This window comes from Helianthus annuus, chromosome 5 (genome assembly GCF_002127325.2).
Source record: "Helianthus annuus cultivar XRQ/B chromosome 5, HanXRQr2.0-SUNRISE, whole genome shotgun sequence".
NCBI classification, from domain to species: Eukaryota; Viridiplantae; Streptophyta; class Magnoliopsida; order Asterales; family Asteraceae; genus Helianthus; species Helianthus annuus.
The window spans coordinates 20356248-20376059 of record NC_035437.2 but is presented as its reverse complement, the minus strand read 5'-3'; the positions used below and the strand labels follow the sequence as shown (position 1 = coordinate 20376059).

The 19812-nt window shown below is 36.1% G+C and overlaps 1 protein-coding gene and 1 non-coding gene across 2 annotated transcripts; both read right to left on the bottom strand.

Moving 5' to 3' along the window:
- Nucleotides 1–486: 486 nt before the first annotated feature.
- On the bottom strand, nt 487–13498 carry LOC110942766 (chitin biosynthesis protein CHS5-like). The gene is made up of 8 exons (XM_022184531.1): nt 13354–13498; nt 5277–5379; nt 4965–5165; nt 4774–4853; nt 1376–1541; nt 1182–1266; nt 724–842; nt 487–613 (listed from the first exon to the last, which is right to left on the bottom strand). The coding sequence occupies exons 1-8, from the start codon at nt 13496–13498 to the stop codon at nt 487–489; spliced, it is 1026 nt and encodes a 341-aa protein (XP_022040223.1).
- Nucleotides 13499–19115: 5617 nt separating this feature from the next.
- LOC118492597 lies at nt 19116–19201 on the bottom strand. Its single transcript, XR_004894603.1, has one exon. It is a non-coding gene; the product is annotated as a small nucleolar RNA SNORD25 (small nucleolar RNA).
- Between the last annotated feature and the right edge of the window lie 611 nt (nt 19202–19812).

The following is a 19812-nucleotide window of genomic DNA, read 5'->3' as shown; positions in this document are numbered from 1 at the left end:
GCGGTCAAGACAAGTGTGAAGCAAAATGTTCGTGTGAAGCAAAATGTTCGTGTGAAGCGAGTTCAAGTGAAACATGGTTCGTGAGGAGCAAGGTTGGTGAATGAGAAGATACATGTGAAGTGTTGGATACCGATGAGATTCGTGAAGATAAAGCTACTCGGAGTTCAAGATCTACAACAACTCAAGGATGTTCGTGATTAGGGGGTGAATGAAAGTTATAATCCCTACACATCCTTAAGTTCGAGGGTTGTTCGGTAAACAGTTAATAGATAGTTTGTATTGTAATAAGATTAGAAAGATAAGTTCGGGGACTGAAAGTGGCAAATTGAAAGTCTATAACCTACAACTAGATGGAGCGACACATCCAAGGGACGCATCTCTTCCCAATCGACTCCTACACCACAAGATCATCAGACGCGATGTTTCAAGAGGAGACACGTCCTTTCACTCGCATCTATTCAATTAGTATAAATAGGCTTGTAGATTTCAATTATAATACAATCCCTGTACACATTCAGAATCACATGTAAAGATATTCGGTTTTATATTCAAGTTCGATTCATGTCTAGAGATCAAAGATCCATTTTGGGGCCAACAGATCACAATCTCTTCCCTTTCAATGAAAAAATTGCCAATTAAAAGTTTAAGAGATGTATGAAGATACATATTTCAACAACTACAACAATTTCTATATTTTCCATTTTTTATACATAAAATACGCACCCATGTTCTTCATCTTCTTCTAAGTCCGATGTTGAAGAAAAGTAATGATCTTCGAGTTGTTCATGTGGGTTAGAACCTTCTTCTTCTTCCACTGCAATGATTTCTAACATTTCCACGTCCTTTGGAAAAAACAATATAAAAGACATATTAAACATGCATGAAAAAACTTGAGATAATGTAAAAACTTAGGTTAGGAGCATGTAAAGCCAGAATGATATGTGTTTACTAGGGGTGTTCAAAACTATCCGTATCCAAAAATCTGATCTGAAATATCCGATATCCGAATCCGAAATATCCAAAAATTCGGATATCCTAAATTCGGATATCTAAATTTTCGGATTTGGATTTGGATAGCGATTTTAAAATTTTTCCTATAAACATAAAAACGGTTTCACCAAAGCCATATTGAAACAACTTAGGGTTTGTAAATCTAATTTGGAAACTGGTTAAAGGCGAACCAAACTAGATCTTTTTCGCCCCTCAAAAACCGGTTCCAAATCCGAACCTGTTTCACGAATAACCGATTTTGTACCCAAACTTAACCTATTTGGAAAAAAACAATTAATGTGCACCACTACAAACATAGTCAAATGTCACCAAATTGAATCATTGCCAAATATGTTGTTTGATGATGAACAAGAATAACACTTACACTTGATCAACCTGAACAACTCCAGTGGTTTCATCATCTTCATTTCCATGTTCTTCATCATCTTCATTTCCATGTTCTTCAGCAGGTTCATCTTCATCTTCAACGGATTCTTCATTATCTTCAGGTTCTTCAACGGGATTTAATAATATATTACATGAATCTCGTACTGAAATTTTGAGTTTACAAAAAGTTTCAAGTTTTAAGACCGTACATATTCATAATAAGTACAAAAGCAAAGTCTTAAGTAACACCTACTAGACAACTACCGACTACTTTAAAACATTGATTACATGATTAGCAAATCATCTACATCAAAAACATTGTCTAGACAAGATTAAGTTAACGCGGAAGCATCCAAAATTTATGTTCGGTTCTTGTAACATGCTTGATCACCATTCGGAAAGACCCCATTAGTACCTAGAGTCAAAACCACTTAAAAGGTTAGATATGACATATATACAATGCTTTTAAACGAGTTCTAGTATCGAACCATCAAAAATAAAATAAAATTTAACTTTTCATCCTGTCGCGTGTCGCGAAGGATCCTTGCGTGGCGCGGGTAGCCCCGCGTGTCGCGCCAGATTCACTCACCCCCGTTGCGTGGCGCGGGGGAACACGTTTTCCAGCAGGTCCAGTTTCTAGACCTGCATTTTCTGCCAGCTCCGGATTTTCACTATATTCAACTTCAAATGGTCATAACTTTGGATCCGTAAGTCCGATTTAACCGATTCTTTTTCCTACGAGACCGTAATTTAATTACGGACGCGTTTATCAACACGTTTTGCATAAAATATTATTTCAAAAACAATTGTTCTATAATTTGTCTCTAATTTATTTGACCCATTTGTTTACAAGTTCCATACCATGTATTATTATCACATAAACTTTAGGCCAATGCACCCATTTCTACGTTTACCAAGTATGAGCTTTTGCTCCCCTCCCGAGGGTTGCTTGTGCAATAATCATTATGCTTATTTTTAAGAATTTAACCATGCCTTTCGGAATCATTCCAAGTGAATGTTCCGAACTATAATCCCTCTACAAGGGCTCATGCTTTTGGCAACGGATTTGCGTGTCCGTTACACGACCTACGTTTGATACATAACCAATCAAAAGTGATGGCTATTAGTTTCTATGTTTGTAACACAACTTGTTTTGACCCGTTTGGATGCCGAATGGGTATCCCCATTGCTAAACACATCCAAACTCTATTTCTAACTCATGTTTTGACCCGTTTTACTTGTCTAATGCACTTTGTCACTTCCGTGACTTAACGGTTTTTCTTGTTTACCAATTATCAATATAACAACGTAAAACCAACAATTAAACATAATGTAACGAAACTTTAAGTCGCGTACCTTCAAAGTGTGCCCTTCAAGCGTGTATCACTTCCGGCTTGTCCACTTGACGATCCGGATGCTTTACCTAAAGAGTTCCATTCATCATCAATTTAGAACTCTTTCATAATCCATAATGGACAATTCATTATGATATTCAAATCTGCGTTTTTATTCAATTCTAAACATTTTATTCCTCACTTAGGCGTTTCTACAAACACCTAGCGGGTCAAATTCTTACATGTTGGTGCATCTAGTGTCTGTTAACTTCGTCTTTATCGAGTCTTATGTCTAGAACTAGATAGATCAGGGTTCGGAAATCAAGAAAGTGTGTATTAGAGGTAATTCCGCTTGAAATGACACTAGGCCATTTCAAGCGAAATCAAATGTTTTTAATTCCGCTTGAAGTTTACAGGATGATTTTGCTTGAACTCATTTGGAGCGAAATCAGGTTTCGCTTGAAGATGTTTCAAGCGGAATCATCACAACTATATATAGCCATGTGTTGTATCATTTGGAGCGAAATCAGGTCATATGTTCTGAGCCGAGGTGCTGTCCGTTTGTCATTTAAACGTGTAGAAGCTCAGGAAATCAGTAATAGATAAAGATTAGAAAGGAACAAGCTGTGTTGACATCTTTTACATTGATTCCGCCTTTGTACTTGATGATGAACTACTCATACTGACTATTTAGGGTCACACGACGGTCCAACATTACATAATCATTACTAGGTTCTTGACATGTTAGTTTCACCTACATTTACTTCGATTAGGCGATTTGCACTAAATTTCAACATCAATAATACCGAATTTTAACACATGAATTCAGTTTTCACTAGAATAGTATTCACAATCCTAGTGTTTATCTAGTTTCTACTAACTCAATAATCACCTACAATGGTGATTAAAATCTCTAGAATTATCATACTAAATTTCTACAAGAATTCATCTAGGGTTTTATCCCTAAACATCATGTTGCTTCTAATTTCATCCATGCATCAAGTAATCAACCTAAATTTTCGTTTTTCACATTTAACCTAGAATTCAAGATGCAACAAAATACCACAATTTTGCATACCTTTTGATCCCTGCAACGAGGTGATCACTAATTTATGTTTGAAACTTGATTTAGAGCAGATTAGAGGCTTCAATTTGTGAATTTTATGAGAATTTTAGGGTTTGAAGGAAACCCCTGGTCGCCCTCCTCTTATGATCGATCCCAGCACACACACATGTGTGTGTTTGGTGAGATATTTCTTATTTAATCATTTAAGTTTTAGTTTTTATTAATTTGGTCCCTCAACTTTTGTTTAACTTATAGTTTGGTTGTTTTAACCCTATTATAAGTTACTTCAAGACGTGTAGTTAACTAGGTTATAAATTCCTAGTTAGTTAATTCTTGTTTATTTTATACTTTATAATTCTAATATAAAGTTTTATATTTTCAGGGTGTTACAACCGGTGGTGATGGAGCATCTTCTGGAATGTGGATCACAATCTCAGCCCTTTCAATGTAAAAAAATGTCAATTAAAAGTTTAAGAGAAGTATGAAGATACATATTTCAACAACTACAACAGTTTCTATATTTTCCATTCTTTATACATAAAATATGCACCCATCTTCTTCTAAGTCCGATGTTGAAGAAAAGTATTGATCTTCGAGTTGTTCATGTGGTTTAGAACCTTCTTCTTCTTCCTCTTCAATGATTTCTAACATTTCCACGTCCCTTGGAAAAGAAAAACATAAAAGACATATTAAACATGCATGAAAAAACTTGAGATAATGTAAAAACTTAGGTTAGGAGCATGTAAAGCCAGAATGATATGTGTTTACTAGAGGTGTTCAAAACTATCCGTATCCCAAAATCCGATCCGAAATATCCGATATACGAATCGGAAATATCCAAAAATTCAGATATCCAAATTTTCGGATTTGGATTTAGATTTGGATAGTGATTTTAAAAATTTTCCAATAAACATAAAAACGGTTTCACCAAACCCATATTCAAACAGCTTAGGGTTTGTAAATCTAATTTGGAAATTGGCTAAAGGCGAACCAAACTAGATCTTTTTCGCCCCTCAAAAACCGGTTCCAAATCCGAACCAGTTTCACGAATAACCGATTTTGTACCCAAATTGAACCTATTTGGCAAAAAAAAAAAAAAAAAAAACTAAATGTGCACCTCTACAAATGTCACCAAATTGAATCATTGCCAAATATGCAGTTTGATGATGAACAAGAATAACACTTACACTTGATCAACCTGAACAACTCCAGCGGGTTCATCATCTTCATTTCCATGTTCTTTATCATCTTCATTTCCATGTTCTTCAGCAGGTTCATTTTCATCTTCATCGGATTCTTCATTATCTTCAGGTTCTTTAACAGGTTGATCACTAGGTAACACCGGTGGTGATGGAGCATCTTCTAGAATGTGGATCACAATCTCAACCCTTTCAATGAAAAAAAATGCCAATTAAAAGTTTAAAAGAAATATGAAGATACATATTTCAACAACTACAACAGTTTCTATATTTTCCATTTTTTATACATAAAATACGCACCCATGTTCTTCATCTTCTTCTAAGTCCGATGTTGAAGAAAAGTATTGATCTTCGAGTTGTTCATGTGGTTTAGAACCTTCTTCTTCTTCCACTTCAATAATTTCTAACATTTCCACGTCCCTTGGAAAAGAAAAACATAAAAGACATATTAAACATGCATGAAAAAACTTGAGATAATGTAAAAACTTAGGTTAAGAGCATGTAAAGCCATAATGATATGTGTTTACTAGGGGTGTTCAAAACTATCTGTATCCAAATATCCGATCCAAAATATCCGATATCCGAATCCGAAATATCCAAAAATTCGAATATCCAAAATTCGGATATCCAAATTTTCGGATTTGGATTTGGATTTGGATAGTGATTTTAAATTTTTTTCAAATAAACATAAAAACGGTTTCACCAAATCCATATTAAAACAGCTTAGGGTTTGTAAATCTAATTTGGAAACTGGTTAAAGGTGAACGAAACTAGATCTTTTTCGCCCCTCAAAAACCGGTTCCAAATACCCATTACGTGATTTTGAATACCCAGTAATTGACTACGAGATTTTGAATACCCATTACGTGATTACTTGATTTCTATATAGTATTTTATGTGAAACCCCACTAAGTGGTTACGTAACTACGTAACAATAGTTGACTATGTACTATTACATGACTACATGATTTTAAATACACATTTCATGATTACGTAATTTCATTTTAGTATTTATGTGAAACCCTACTGAGTGATTACGTAATTATGTATAAACAAAACATGTAATACATAATATTTCATATAGAATACCTAATATTTCTGGTATAATCACGTATTAAGGATAAATTATATACAAAACATTTGCCAAACCAACCTATAATAGCAACATAATGTCGTATATTAGAGATTTAACCACTTAATAAAACATAAACAATCAAGTTCTTATTATTGAATGTGAAATTAGTTATAACAAATCATATTGAATGAGTAATCACATAATGAATTTACATTGAAAGTGTAATGATTTATGTTGAATGTATAATCACGTAATGGGTATTCAAAAATCATGTAGTCATGTATCGGGTATTCAAAATCACGTAATGGGTACTTGGTATTCAAAATCACGTAATCACATATTGGGTATTCAAAGTCCTGTAAATTATTTTTAAAAACACTATAGCAATAGGCTGCTCAAATTAATGAGAACGAAATGCTCATTAATACGGTGTAATTTTTTTTCAAAATATTAACGTACGAAAAAGTTATATCCATTTGAAAATCAAGGAGGAAACTAGTTAAAGGGAGAAAAGACAATCATACCCTTCCCTTCTTAAATTGAGAAAAACAAATGTGTGGTCATGATTGTCTGCTACACTTCGTACGAAATTCCTCTATTGTACATGATCTCTTATCCTTTAAACAGACATATTTAAACAAAAAGTTGTATAATATGAAATCAAAATGATTTCAAATTTATATTAACTAGTAGGGAGTTCCCGTGCTATCGTGGCGGCTTTTCAATCTATGCTGGTTTGGTTTGTTACACTATCAGTATGATACAGATACTCAGTATACTATCAACACGTGTTTTACATCAATCAGAAATCATAAAAACCCACATCGGTACTAATGTTGTTCGGGCACTACTTGTTCGTTTCATCATGGTATTTATATCATATGTGTACCCATCTAATAATCAGCACGTGTTTTACATCAATCAAAAACCAAAAAAACGATCACCAATACTGGTATTCATATATTGTCGCAGACAGGGTTGTATAAATAAGATACTATTAAAACCAAAAATCATAAAAATGAATATGGGCACCGATACCGACATTACTAAAAGATAAAATAAATACTTAACAAAAGTTATCTACTATTCATCGGCGGATCTAGAAAATCCGCATATGGGTAACATTTCAAAAAAAGGTAACGAAATGGGAAAACGTCAAATTTTCCAAAATTTACACCAGCGTCGAAGCGTCACTGGTGCATCTAAGGGCAACGGATGTTACCCCTTGTAACATTATAGGTCTTCCCCTGCTACTATTGATCGTTGTCGCAGACAAGGTTGTATAAATAAGATATTATCAAAACTGAAAAACCATAAAATGAATACTTAAAAATAAAATAAATACTTAAATATAGTTGCTCACAAGTTCATTTTAATATGTATAATAATAATAAATAATGCTGAATGGATATTTTAACCAACATAAAACAAAGAACAAAATTATGAACACTAATAAACTAACGAGATATATATTCATGTTTGTTTTTCTTTAACTAAATGAACAAAAGATTGTATTCATGTTTTCTTGTTATTGAATGAACAAATATAAACGAATTTTTCGCCAAACAATTACTAGCGGCTCATCGAAGATTCTATTCATTTACACGCTTAACGATTAAGCAATACTGGCAAATTAAAAATAAAAGCGAGTCACTAGTGTAAATAGTAACGGGTTGACTCTTTCATTTTAGAATCCTTTTAGTTGACTTTGATTTTAAGTTAATTAATTGTATTTATGTAACACCTCGGAAAATTTATGACAAATAATATGGCAACACGTGTCCAATCAACTCTCAAATATGCCAAATTATTTGGACGAGAGGGACTATATATGCAAAAATGTGGAAGTTTGGATGTGGAGGGGTCATTTGTGACAAAATGCCAAATTTTGGCTTCTGAAGGTTCCTTACGGACCGCAAGGTATATGCCTTACGGACTGTAAGGCATTTGTTATTATTATATTTTTGATAGTCCCTTGTGGACCGCAAAGCTTATGCCTTACGGACCGTAAGGTATTTAAACTCTGTGGGCGCACTGAGGTCCTTACGGACCGTAAGCCACCACCCTTTACAGTCCGTAAGGAGTGCGCTCGCAGAATGCAGCTGGCAATGGCAGCAACTGTTCCCTGCCACTTCTCTCATGAATTGGCACCATTACTTTGCTTCTTCCACCTATGTGGACACTAATCAACACCAGAGGAGCCTTGTGAACAAGTGGCATCATCTTGTGAGTCTTGTTCAAGTATAAATAGGCACCCTTCATGCTCATTTGAACTTGCATCTTTCTCAATTTCATTCTCTCTTCTTTTGGAGATTGATTCTGCTTATTGAGGCCTCCTATCCGAAGTTCTAAGCTTCCTTGAACACTTGTAAGTGTTCATCCTCAGTCCTTTTTCATACTAGGTTAGTTATTAGACGAAAGTCAAACAAAATGATTTTTGCTTTGACTTTCAGTTATGACCTTTTCAGTCAAGCCAATATTTGAATCCAACATGGCTACATGATCGTAATAATGTAGGTGTTAATCCCCTATGAGGGCACCTCCTGAAGATCACGTTAAGTTGGTCAAATGACGGGTTTAAAATTTTATTAAATAAAAGTCAAAACACAGATTTTCGTAAATTACGTTAAATGAGCTTCTAAGTATCGAAACATCAACTTTTGACGTTATATCAGTTTTTATAACATATTAGGATATGTTAGATCATGTCCAACCCGTCATTTTCTGCTAAGAAGTCAAACAATTTGACTTCTACTTTGACTTTCGATTCTGACCCGTTTAAGTTAAGTTAGCTACTGATTTGAAGTTGTATTATGATCATATTAATGTATGGAATAACCCTCTGAGGTTATACCATTTGATCATATCATTTGTCGGGTTTTTTTATACAAGTCCATATAATATGCTTAAATAATAACTAAAATGCCCTTTTTGTACATAGAACGATTTTAAGTCATAATGAACATCTAAACTGAGTTTGTAACTGATGTAACATAATATTAAACATGTTTTGGCATATTGGACTTGATATAGACCCATCCGATGACCCGATGCCGCCTATGCGCGTACGGTTGACTTATATAGCCTAGTTTATATAAGTTAGCCGAATTGGGTCAAAATCTTTCCAAATCAGTTCTTATCAGAATGTATGATTGTTTGACCCATATTATACGAGTCATAGACTCGTGAGGGTGCAAACCATATTCTATCTCGTCTCCGCTTAATCTAGAGAACCATACCGATTTTATTATAAAGTTAACCAGTCTAAGTCATATGACTTGAATAAGACCAGTTAAAATTCTAACAGATCATAGTTCCATTCATTCCAGACTAGTAGCCTCCATTAAATTGCACCTGTGTTAGTTATTTTGATTTAACGGTTGTGCTCAATATATCTTTGGGTTCTAAAGATAAAGCTCGGGTAAATACTCTTAATCTATTTTCCCTATACGGGCTTGGGATATGGTAAAATTATTTGCCGCTTGGTCGGGTATGGGATCAATGACCAATGAGTCCAAAATCCAAATAACTCGTTTTAATCCGTTATGATTAATAACTTAAACATTGGGGTTAAGGCGACCGTGTCTTGGATTTTACGGCTCATTTAGTTGCAAGTGGCCACAACTTAAGCGTGGGGTGTAGGCATACACCTGACAGGCGCTAATGCTATGATAAAATATTTTTCTTACCCATATGGGGATTAAAGTGGTGTGTCGGTTAATCATGTATCGAAGTTTAGTTACGGGCCCCATATGTATTGACAAGCATGTAATACTAGTAACAAGAGATATAGTTTGTCCCAAGTTATTTATGAAAATGATATACCAAACGGTATAAAAATGGTTTTGAAAAGATTATCAAAACGTGTTTGTTAATTGTATTTACCAGTGAAAATTGACGTATTTTCAAAAGACTAAGCACAGGTTAGCAAGTACGGAATAGGCTGGAGCTGCTCGGTAATTGTATATTGGAATTTGCGACTCTAAGCAAAAAGCCTAGTAGTCTTATGTAATCAGTTTGTAAATTTCGATCCGCCTGTGGATCTTTAGTACACTCTCGGTCTGTATACTATTTTGAACTTTTAGACATTTGTACTTTGTAATATTTATTTTATAATCCCAAGACTTCTGCTGTGTTAAATGTGAATATCTATATCAATCGTCACGCACAGTGGTGGAGCTTGACCAAAAGTTCCGAGGGGGCGGAAAGTCATGGGACCCGATTTATATATTGTATAAATATTTAGACAAAATAATTGGGGGGACGATCCTATATAATTTTAAAATTTTCGGGCGAAAAATAGGAAATTTTACACTTCTAACCGAAACATTGGGGGAGGCGGGTACACCCCCCACTTCACACTAAGCTACGCCCCTGGTCATGCATAAACCCCAAGTCCGGGCCCACCGGAAAATCAGGGTGTGACAATTTATTATAAGCTTTTAACCAAAAATACATTTCGTGGAAACGATACTATTTGGGTTATAGTCGACAAACTGACTAAGTTATCCAATTTTTTGCCAATAAAAGAGACGTATAGTTTAGACAAATTGGCCAAGTTATACGTTGACAATATAGTATCCCTGCATGGTGTACCATTGACAATAGTATCCGACCATGATACTCGATACACATCTCACTTTTGGAAAAGTTTCCAACAAGCTTTAGGCACTCGCCTAAATTTTAGTACACCTTACCATCCTCAAAACGATACTCAGAGTGAGCGTACTATTTAGACTTTGGAAGACATGCTAAGGGCATGTGTGATCGATTTAGGAGGTAGTTAGGATGATTATCTACCCCTAATCGAATTCTCCTACAACAACAGTTATCACACTAGTATAAAAGTTGTACCATTCGAGGCTTTCTACGGAAGAAAGTGTAGAACGCCTATTTGTTGGGCAGAAATTGGAGAGAATCAATTATCCGGACCTGGGATAGTTCTGGAAACCACGGATAAAATAGTACAAATCCGTGACAGACGTAAAGCAGCTCGTGATAGACAAAAGAGCTACGCTGACAAAAGAAGAAAACCTCTTGAATTCCAAATCGGAGACAAAGTTATGTTAAAAGTATCACCTTGGAAAAGTGTAATAAGATTTGGAAAAAAGGGCAAGTTAAGCCCAAGATATATAGGACCTTTCGAAAAAATTGAAAGTGTCGGTTCGGTAGCTTATAAGCTTAAACTACCCGAGGAAATGAGTGGAATCCACGATGTATTACACATATCAAATCTGAAGAAATGTCTAGCTGATGAATCGCTAGCAATGCCACACCATGAGCTGCAAATTGATGAAAACCTGAGGTTCATTGAGAAACCTTTATCGATCGACGATCCATAGGTTAAAAAGCTCCGAAAGAAAAAAATTCCTACCGTGAAAGTAAAATGGGATTCTCGTCATGGCCCATAATACACGTGGGAAGTTGAATCAGATATGAGACGAAAATACCCCTATTTTTTTAATAAAATCTCGAGGACGAGATTTCTTTTAAGGGGATGATTTCTTGTAATACCTCGCAAATTTATATCATATAATAACGCGACACGTGTCCAAACTCTCCGTTTATTTTCGATTTGTGGAAGGAGAGAGACCAATTATGTCAAAATGGAAATAGAAACAAAGTCCAAGGACTAAATTGGAAAAAAATGCCAAAATTCCATTTCTGAAGGCCCTTTACGTACCGTAAGGGGTTAAAAACCTGTAAAGGCAGTGAACCAACCACATACGGACCGTAAGAGGTGCAGAGATAGCATAATGGCAATTGGCAATTCCCTAATGCCTTGTTGTCACCAATCTCGCGAAATTGTCTCAAACTCACCTCCTTGTGACACCTAAAATGACACTAATCCCTCTCCTAAAGCTCCAACTCACACTTGGCATGATTTGGGAGATTTTGGATTAGTATAAATAGGTGATCATGGTTCACATTCAACTTACACCTTTCAATTCACTCTTAATCTAATACTTGGAGCTTCCTCTGGAGTTTGGGGCAGCCCCGTGAAGTTCTTAGGAGTCCTCAAGTCTAGTAAGTCATTCTCCCTTGTTCAATTTCATTAATTTAGCTAGTAATCAACTGAAAGTCAAACAGTTTGACTTTTCGTTTGACTTTCAGTTCTGACCATTTTGGTCAAGTCTAAGTTCAATCTGAACTTTCCTATGTTATCATAATAATGTTGGTATGATTCTCATGTGATCATACCTTCCGACAATCACGTTTGATAGGTGAAATGATAAGTCGAGCTTATATATATATATATATAAAGTCAAAACTAGTAAATGTGCATTTCACGCTAATTGAACTTTAAGCTATCGAAACTCAAAGTTTAACATTATATCAGTAGTATAAATTAATATAACATATTTTGACATGCTCAACTCATCATACTCAGTTTAGACCTCTACTCTCTATCGAAAGTCAAGCAGTTTGACTTTTGCTTTAACTTTTGATTCCGACCCGTATGGTCTACTTTGAAACCCAATCAAGGCATATTTTGTGACCATAATATTATAGGGAATAACCCTGTGAGATTATACCTTATGGTCACACTATTTAAAGGGTAAATCGACAAGTCCACTATTTATACTTTTTAAAAAAATGTCAAAAACACCCTTTTAGCGTAGAATGGTTTTAATACCAACGAGGCATGTAAATTGACCTCAAACATGATTATATAACATCTGCAAATATGTTTTGACATAATGAACTTGTCATAGACCCTTTCAACCATCCAATGCCGCGTTTACGCAAATGACTAGTTTATAATATATATATAGATTATATAAACTAGTCGAAATGGGTTTAAACCTTTAAAAATCATTCCAAATTGGAATGTTTGGTTAAATAACCCGTATTTAACGAGGCTCCGCACTCGAAAGGGCATAAACCACATTCTAACCGGTCAACGCTTAATTTAGCGAAACCTAATAATATTCTAAGTAGCGAGTCAAATAAAATAATGAGTAAATTATAAGTTTTGTCCTTTATGTTGTCCCAAATTTCAGGCGCTGTCCTTTACCTTTAAAATTGATGAGTTTTGTCCTTAATGTTTCCAAATCTTGCACGTTATGTCCTTTAAGGCAAACCCAGTTAATTTTTTTTGTTAAATCTGATCATGTGCCTTGCACATGAGGGCATTGTTGTCATTTCATCTCATCAGGGACCATTATGTGTAAAAGAACTTGTCTTCATGGACTATTGTGTAATAATAAAAAGATATTTACTCTAAAAAATATATATAAAAACAAAACCATCCCTCCCATCCACACCGTCACTCTCTCTCTTCTCTCCCCTCTTTCTCACCTGTCGGCACCTCCCACACCACCACCATCCCGGCGATCTGCTCCTCCGTCTTCTCCGGCAACATCACCGTCTTCTCCGACAACATCACTGTCTCCTCCGTCTTCTCCGGCGACATCACCGTCTCCTCCGTCTTCTCCGGCGACATCAACGGTAAATCGCTCTAATCTTGTTTGGGTTGTTACAGGTTGGGGTTAGGGTTCTAGTCTGGTTTGGGTTGTTACAGGTGGGGGTGGTGGGTTTAATGGTGTTTGTTGCTAGTTTGGGTTGTTACAGGTTGGGGTTAGGGTTCTAGTGGGGGTGGTGATGGTGGAGACGGTGGTGGGTTGTGTGGGTGGGGTTGCACTATTGAGTAATCATGTAGGATGGAACAAAACAGGTCGGGTCGTTTTATTAAGTAATTGGTTGAATAACCTGTGTTCTTGATTCCTAATCAAATGCAGGGAACAAAGATTGTAGATAAGATTTTATCATATTGGATTCTTGCAGTATTCAAAGTTGTAATGTTTCTTGCGTTGTGGCGTGTGACAGCTGTGCATACTTGTTGCTGGAGCACTTGGTGGTAGGTTTGACCACGAAATGGGAAACGTGAACACATTGTACCGGAGGTGGGTGAAGGAAAGAGACAAAGAATCGATGGTGGCGGTGGGTTAATCGATGGTGGTGGTGGGTCTGCAGATAACGGGAGAGAAGAGAGAGAGTGGGAATTTAGGGGTTTTGTGGGTGTTTGATGGAAGGTGGTGATGATGTCGGTGAAGGGTGGAGGGTGGGGGTGATGGTGGCCGTAGTGACGGTGGCGATTGAGGGTGGTGGTGGTGACGGTGACGGTGGAGGGTGGTGGAGATGGCGGTGACGGGTTGTGGTAATTGTTAAAGATATATGGTATATATATATATATACACTTATAATAATAATAATAACAACAACAACAACAACAACAATAATAATAATAATAATAATAATAATATTTTTTAAAATCATTTTGTTTTATTTTTTAATAATACTAAGTAAACATGGTAAAAAGACTAAAATACCCCTGGGTGACCAGATTTAACCAAAAAATCTAACTGGGTTTGGCCTAAAGGACATAACGTGCAGGATTTGGAAACATTAAGGACAAAACTCATCAATTTTAAAGGTAAAGGACAACGCCTGAAATTTGGGACAAACATAAAGGACAAAACTTGTAATTTACTCTAAAATAATTTACAAAAAGACTCGTGAACATTCTAATGGATATTTATATCTGTTTCATTCTGGACTATAGAGCATTCCAGATAATTGTGCCTAGGATATACAACCTGAAATACGACTTTGCTTCAAACAACTTACTAAAACAGAAAATTTGCTAAGCAAAGGTAAATACTCTTAGCCTAGTTTTATTTGAAAACTTGGGATACGGAATTAGCCGCTTGGAACGGGCATTATATAAATGGACAAATACTTTCATAAATATAAGAATCTGGTTTAATCTGTATTGCTTGAATAACATTAAACACTAGGGGGGTAATGGTACCGTGTCCGGGCGTCCCGACTCATCAAATACGAATGGCCATATAAAATACGCGCAGGGTAGTAGGCATACTCCCAGTAGACGTGTATTAAAGGTGGTGTGTACCATCATCACATACCGACATAGATTTCTGGTACCCATCTGTATTGACAAGCATGTAAAACTGGTGACAAGAAATCTATCCCAAAAGAATACTGAATGATTAACCCACGGGTTATCATAATATGTATCAAAATGATTTATGAAAATGATTTTTAAACGAGTTGGTTAATTGTATTTACCAGTGAAAACTGACGTATTTTCAAAATATTAAACCGCAGGTAACGAGCCCTGAATATAGGGTGGAATAACTCGGTCAAGGGAAAAGCTTAGGAATTTGCGACTCCTAAGCTTTAAGGCCTATATTGTCCTTCTTGTGGGTCATTGTATCGTACGCTTACAAATTTTATTTAATAAATTTTGAACTTTTAAACTATTAGTTTATCATCCTATCTTTTGTTGCTTATTGTGAAACTATTAGCAATCGTCACGCATAAACCCACCAACCGGGCCCACAGGAAATCGGGGTGTGACCAATGTTTTAAAAAACGGTTTTTAAGTCATACCGGTTTGAGCTCTAAAATGGTTCAACCGGTTGAACCGGGTTCTATCGGGCGATTAAACCGGGTTACTAATTAAGCCTATATTCCATAAAATACAAATTCATCTCAAAAAAACAATCAAATCTTAACTATGATTTATGTAACTCATCATAGTTTTATCTAAAAACAATTACTTTTATTGTAAACTATTAAGCATTTTAAGAATATTTTTATTAGTTATAAACAATATTGCATTGTACTAGGTGAGTAGCAGTTTCAACAACAATGAAATATTGGAATTGAAGGCACTAAGTAATTACCGAAAACATTGGAAGATCAATATTACCTTAATATCGTATGTTATTAAAATTAAGAAAACAAATCTTAAGATAATGCAAACCGGTTCAACGGTTTTAACCGGTAGATCCGGATTTACCGCCGGTACATAAGACATACCGTATTCAGGTTTTACCGGTCTTTATCGTACCAGACTCGTGTCTGATATCAGTTTAACCGGTATAACCAGCCGGTTCATACCGGTATTTAAAACATTGGGTGTGACATCAAAATGAATTCAAATTTATATTAACTAGTAGGGATTTCCCGCGCTATCGTGGCGAGTTTTCAATCAGTGTTGGTTCGGTTTGTTACACTATCGGTATGATATAGATACTCGGTATACTATCAACACGTGTTTTACATCAATCGGAAACCATAAAAACCCACACTGGTACTGATGTTGTTCGGGCGTTACTTGTTCGTTTCGTCATGGTATCAATATCGATATGGGTACACGTATAATAATCAGCACGTGTTTAAGATCAATCAAAAACCAAAAAAACGAACACCAATACTGGTATTCATATATTGTCGCAGACAGGTTTGTATAAATAAGATACTATCAAAATCAAAAATCATAAAAATGAATACGGGCACTGATACCAACATTATTAAAAGATAAAATAAATACTTAACACAAAAGTTATCTACTATTACTATTAATCGTTGTCACAGACAAGGTTGTATAAATAAGATACTATCAAAATCAAAAAACCATAAAATAAATACATAAAAATAAAATAAATACTTAAATATAGTTTCTACATGTTCATCACAACTTCATTTTAATATGTATAATAATAATAAATAAAGTTGAATAAATATTTTAACCAACAAAAAAGAAAGAACAAAATCACGAACACTAATAAACTAATAAGATATATATTCGTGTTTGTTTTTCTTTAATTAAATGAACAAAAGATTGTGTTCTTCATGTTTGCTTGTTATTGAATAAACGAATATAAACGAACTTTTTGCCGAACGATTACTAGCGGCTTATCGTCGGTTCTATTCATTTACACGCTTAACCATTAAGCAATATTAGCAAATTAAAAATATAAGCAAGTCACTAGTGTAAATAGTAACAGGTTGACTATTTCATTTTAGAATCCTTCTAGTTCACTTTGATTTTAAGATAATTAATTGTATTTATTATAAGCTTTTATCCAAAAAAAAATACATTTCGAATAAACTTCCTTATCATAGATACTCAGAGGTATTTAAATGTCTCATTTATTTTAGTTTTCATTTAGGTACAATTTGTTTTTTAAGAGGTAAAATGTCTGAAATCTGTGGACCACATCTGTAGGAAAAGAGGTGCACCAAACCTCTATAGCCTGCAAGAAGAAACTGTTTGTTTTTAATGTATGTAGACTTCTAAAATAAACTGGTGGTGGTGTACGGACTGTGGTGGTGGGTGGTGGACGTGGACGGTGGGTGGCGGTGGTGGATGGTGGACGGTGGTGATGATGTTTAACCCACTGCAGACCTTAGAAGATCTTAAAAGTGGTTAGACCAAGTTTGCACCAAAAAGAGCTCGTGCAAACAATTTTTAATGAAACATCTTTGAAAAACAAACAATTTGCAGATGGCAATGTTCGCGCGTGGTCTGCGCGGTGCAGACAAAAGAGTCTGTGCATATCTTTTTTAGAAAAAGCAAAACCACCTTAGTAACCATTTAATTGACTTTGATTTTACCTGCTAGTCATTAGCACTTGCAACTCTACTTTAGTTATGTTTATCTTTGTTAATCCATCTTGTCACTTGCCGGTCTTCCTTAAAAATACTAGTAGTATTGTGTTATTTATATTGTCAAGCTTGTAATTTCTAATCATTCTTATTTACACAGGAAACACATGATAATCTGCATTTTAAGAAAAGAAAATCATATTATATATATAGAGAGAGAGAGACAAGATCAGAAGAAAACGTGTCAAAGTGTAAAAACGTTGAGAACAATTTTTAGCCATCTGTTTGTATCTGGTAATGGAATGGACGGATGAAAGGAATAGACGAGGTAATAAAATGGATTATTTCATTCAATGGACTTGTTTGGTTACCCTGTGGGAATGAAATGAATCATTACCTTGTAGTAGGGATGAGCAAAATGGACCCGGTACCGGTACCGAATTTACCGACTTTTAACATTTTCGGTACCGGTCCGGTACGGTACCGGTTCGGTACCGGTATTTACCGGTTTTTACCCTCAAATACCGGTACCGTACCGAACCGGTACCGAACCATACCGAACCGGGTATATTCGGTATCGGTACCCACTTTTGAGGATTTTCGGTACCGGTTCTTTCGGTACCAGTACCATTGGTACCGGACGGTACCGAGCTCATCCCTACCTTGTAGTGTTTGGTAGACAGGAAAAGAAAAAGGAATAAAATTGGCAGGGTGGTGGTGGTAGTCGATGGCGGTGGCGGTCGGTAGCAGTAGTGGCAGCAGTGGTGGTGGGCAGGGTGACGCCGATGTTCAGTGGCGGAGGGTGGCAGGGGTGGTTGAGGTGGTGCCAGTGTTGGTGATGGTGGCGCCGATGTATGGTGGCGACGGTGGTGGATTCTGGTGGCAGTGCTCGATGGTTGGTGGTGGTGGCACCGGTGTTCGGTGACGATGTTCGGCAGCGCCGGTGGTGCCGGTGTAAGGGGGCAGCGACAGGTTGTAACAACAGGGACCATAATTGTCATTTTTTTTTAATTTAGAAACAAAGCATTTAAAAGTTTAAAAGCCATTTGTAATTATCAACAAAACTCAGGGACCAAATGTGTAAAGTCTCAAACTTTCAAACAAAACAAAGCTTCATCTTCTACGTCTTTCCGGCGGAGATTCCGGTGAGCCGGAATCCTGTTTCTAGACGGATTCGATTTGACTTTTTTGTATAAATCCTTATCTCCAATCCCATCTTAACAACCCCTCAATTTCATCCTGTTTTTCATTCGTTTTGGTGCTTATCCGTTAATTCACTTAAACCCCCCGACTCATATTACGCCTCTACCACCTAAACCACCTTCGATAAGCATAAATAGAGACTCATGGATGCGATTGCAACCGGTTACAACCAAATTACACTTTCAATATCGCACTTTGTTTCTATATATCTACTCGCCGGAATTTCACCATCTCCGACCAAGTTTCCCACTTGTTCTTACCGAATCGACTTCAATTATTTTTGAGATTTTTCAGCACATGTCTCACATCTTTATGTTTGTGACTTGTGTTTTATTAAAACCGATACTGTTGAAAACATTATTTTCTATCCATTGTGGTCACAAAAGAATCTAACTGGTTGAAAACATTTGACAAGAGTTAATAGTAGATGGAGAATGATACAAGGCTCAGTCCCTTAGATGTTGATAATAAATTGCGATCATGCTCGCAAATCATTACAGGTCTGTATTGGCTCATCATCACCAATCACTCTCCAATAACAAAATCAAATTGCATATGAATGTAGCTGCTCTACTGATCTCAAACGAAAATCGAAAGAGATATTTAATAAAATATAGAGCAGCACGATTAATGTTGCTTCTAGGGAACGAGTCGGGCGGAAACTGAACAAATTCACGCCGACCAGATAGCGAAGCCTTACATCATAACCGATGGAAATTTCAAGATAAAATATAATATACCTAAATGAATGGAGATGCTATGCTGCTCAAGTTTATTGCGACTACTATGGGTTTATATAGAGATGGACGCCTTGGATTTTAACAACTTTTTAACCCTAATGGGCTGTGTCTGAGACAATTGGGATTAGACCGTGAGCCCAGAGAGTTAATTATGGGCCTGCTTTCAAAGGCAAAAAGAACAACCAAAGCATCATGACTAGTTATATGTATAAGACTGCAGGCTGTGGGGGTTTGGGTTGACAGCTTGACATGTGACGGAGGTGGGCTCCACATGGTGTGGCTTGGCTGGGCGTGGCGTTTTTTGGGTGTGGGGTGGCGTTGTTTTTTTTGTGGGGTGGCGTGGCTTTTTTGGGTCAAATATGTCCAGCCAGTCCCAGCCATCCACGTCATCTCCCCC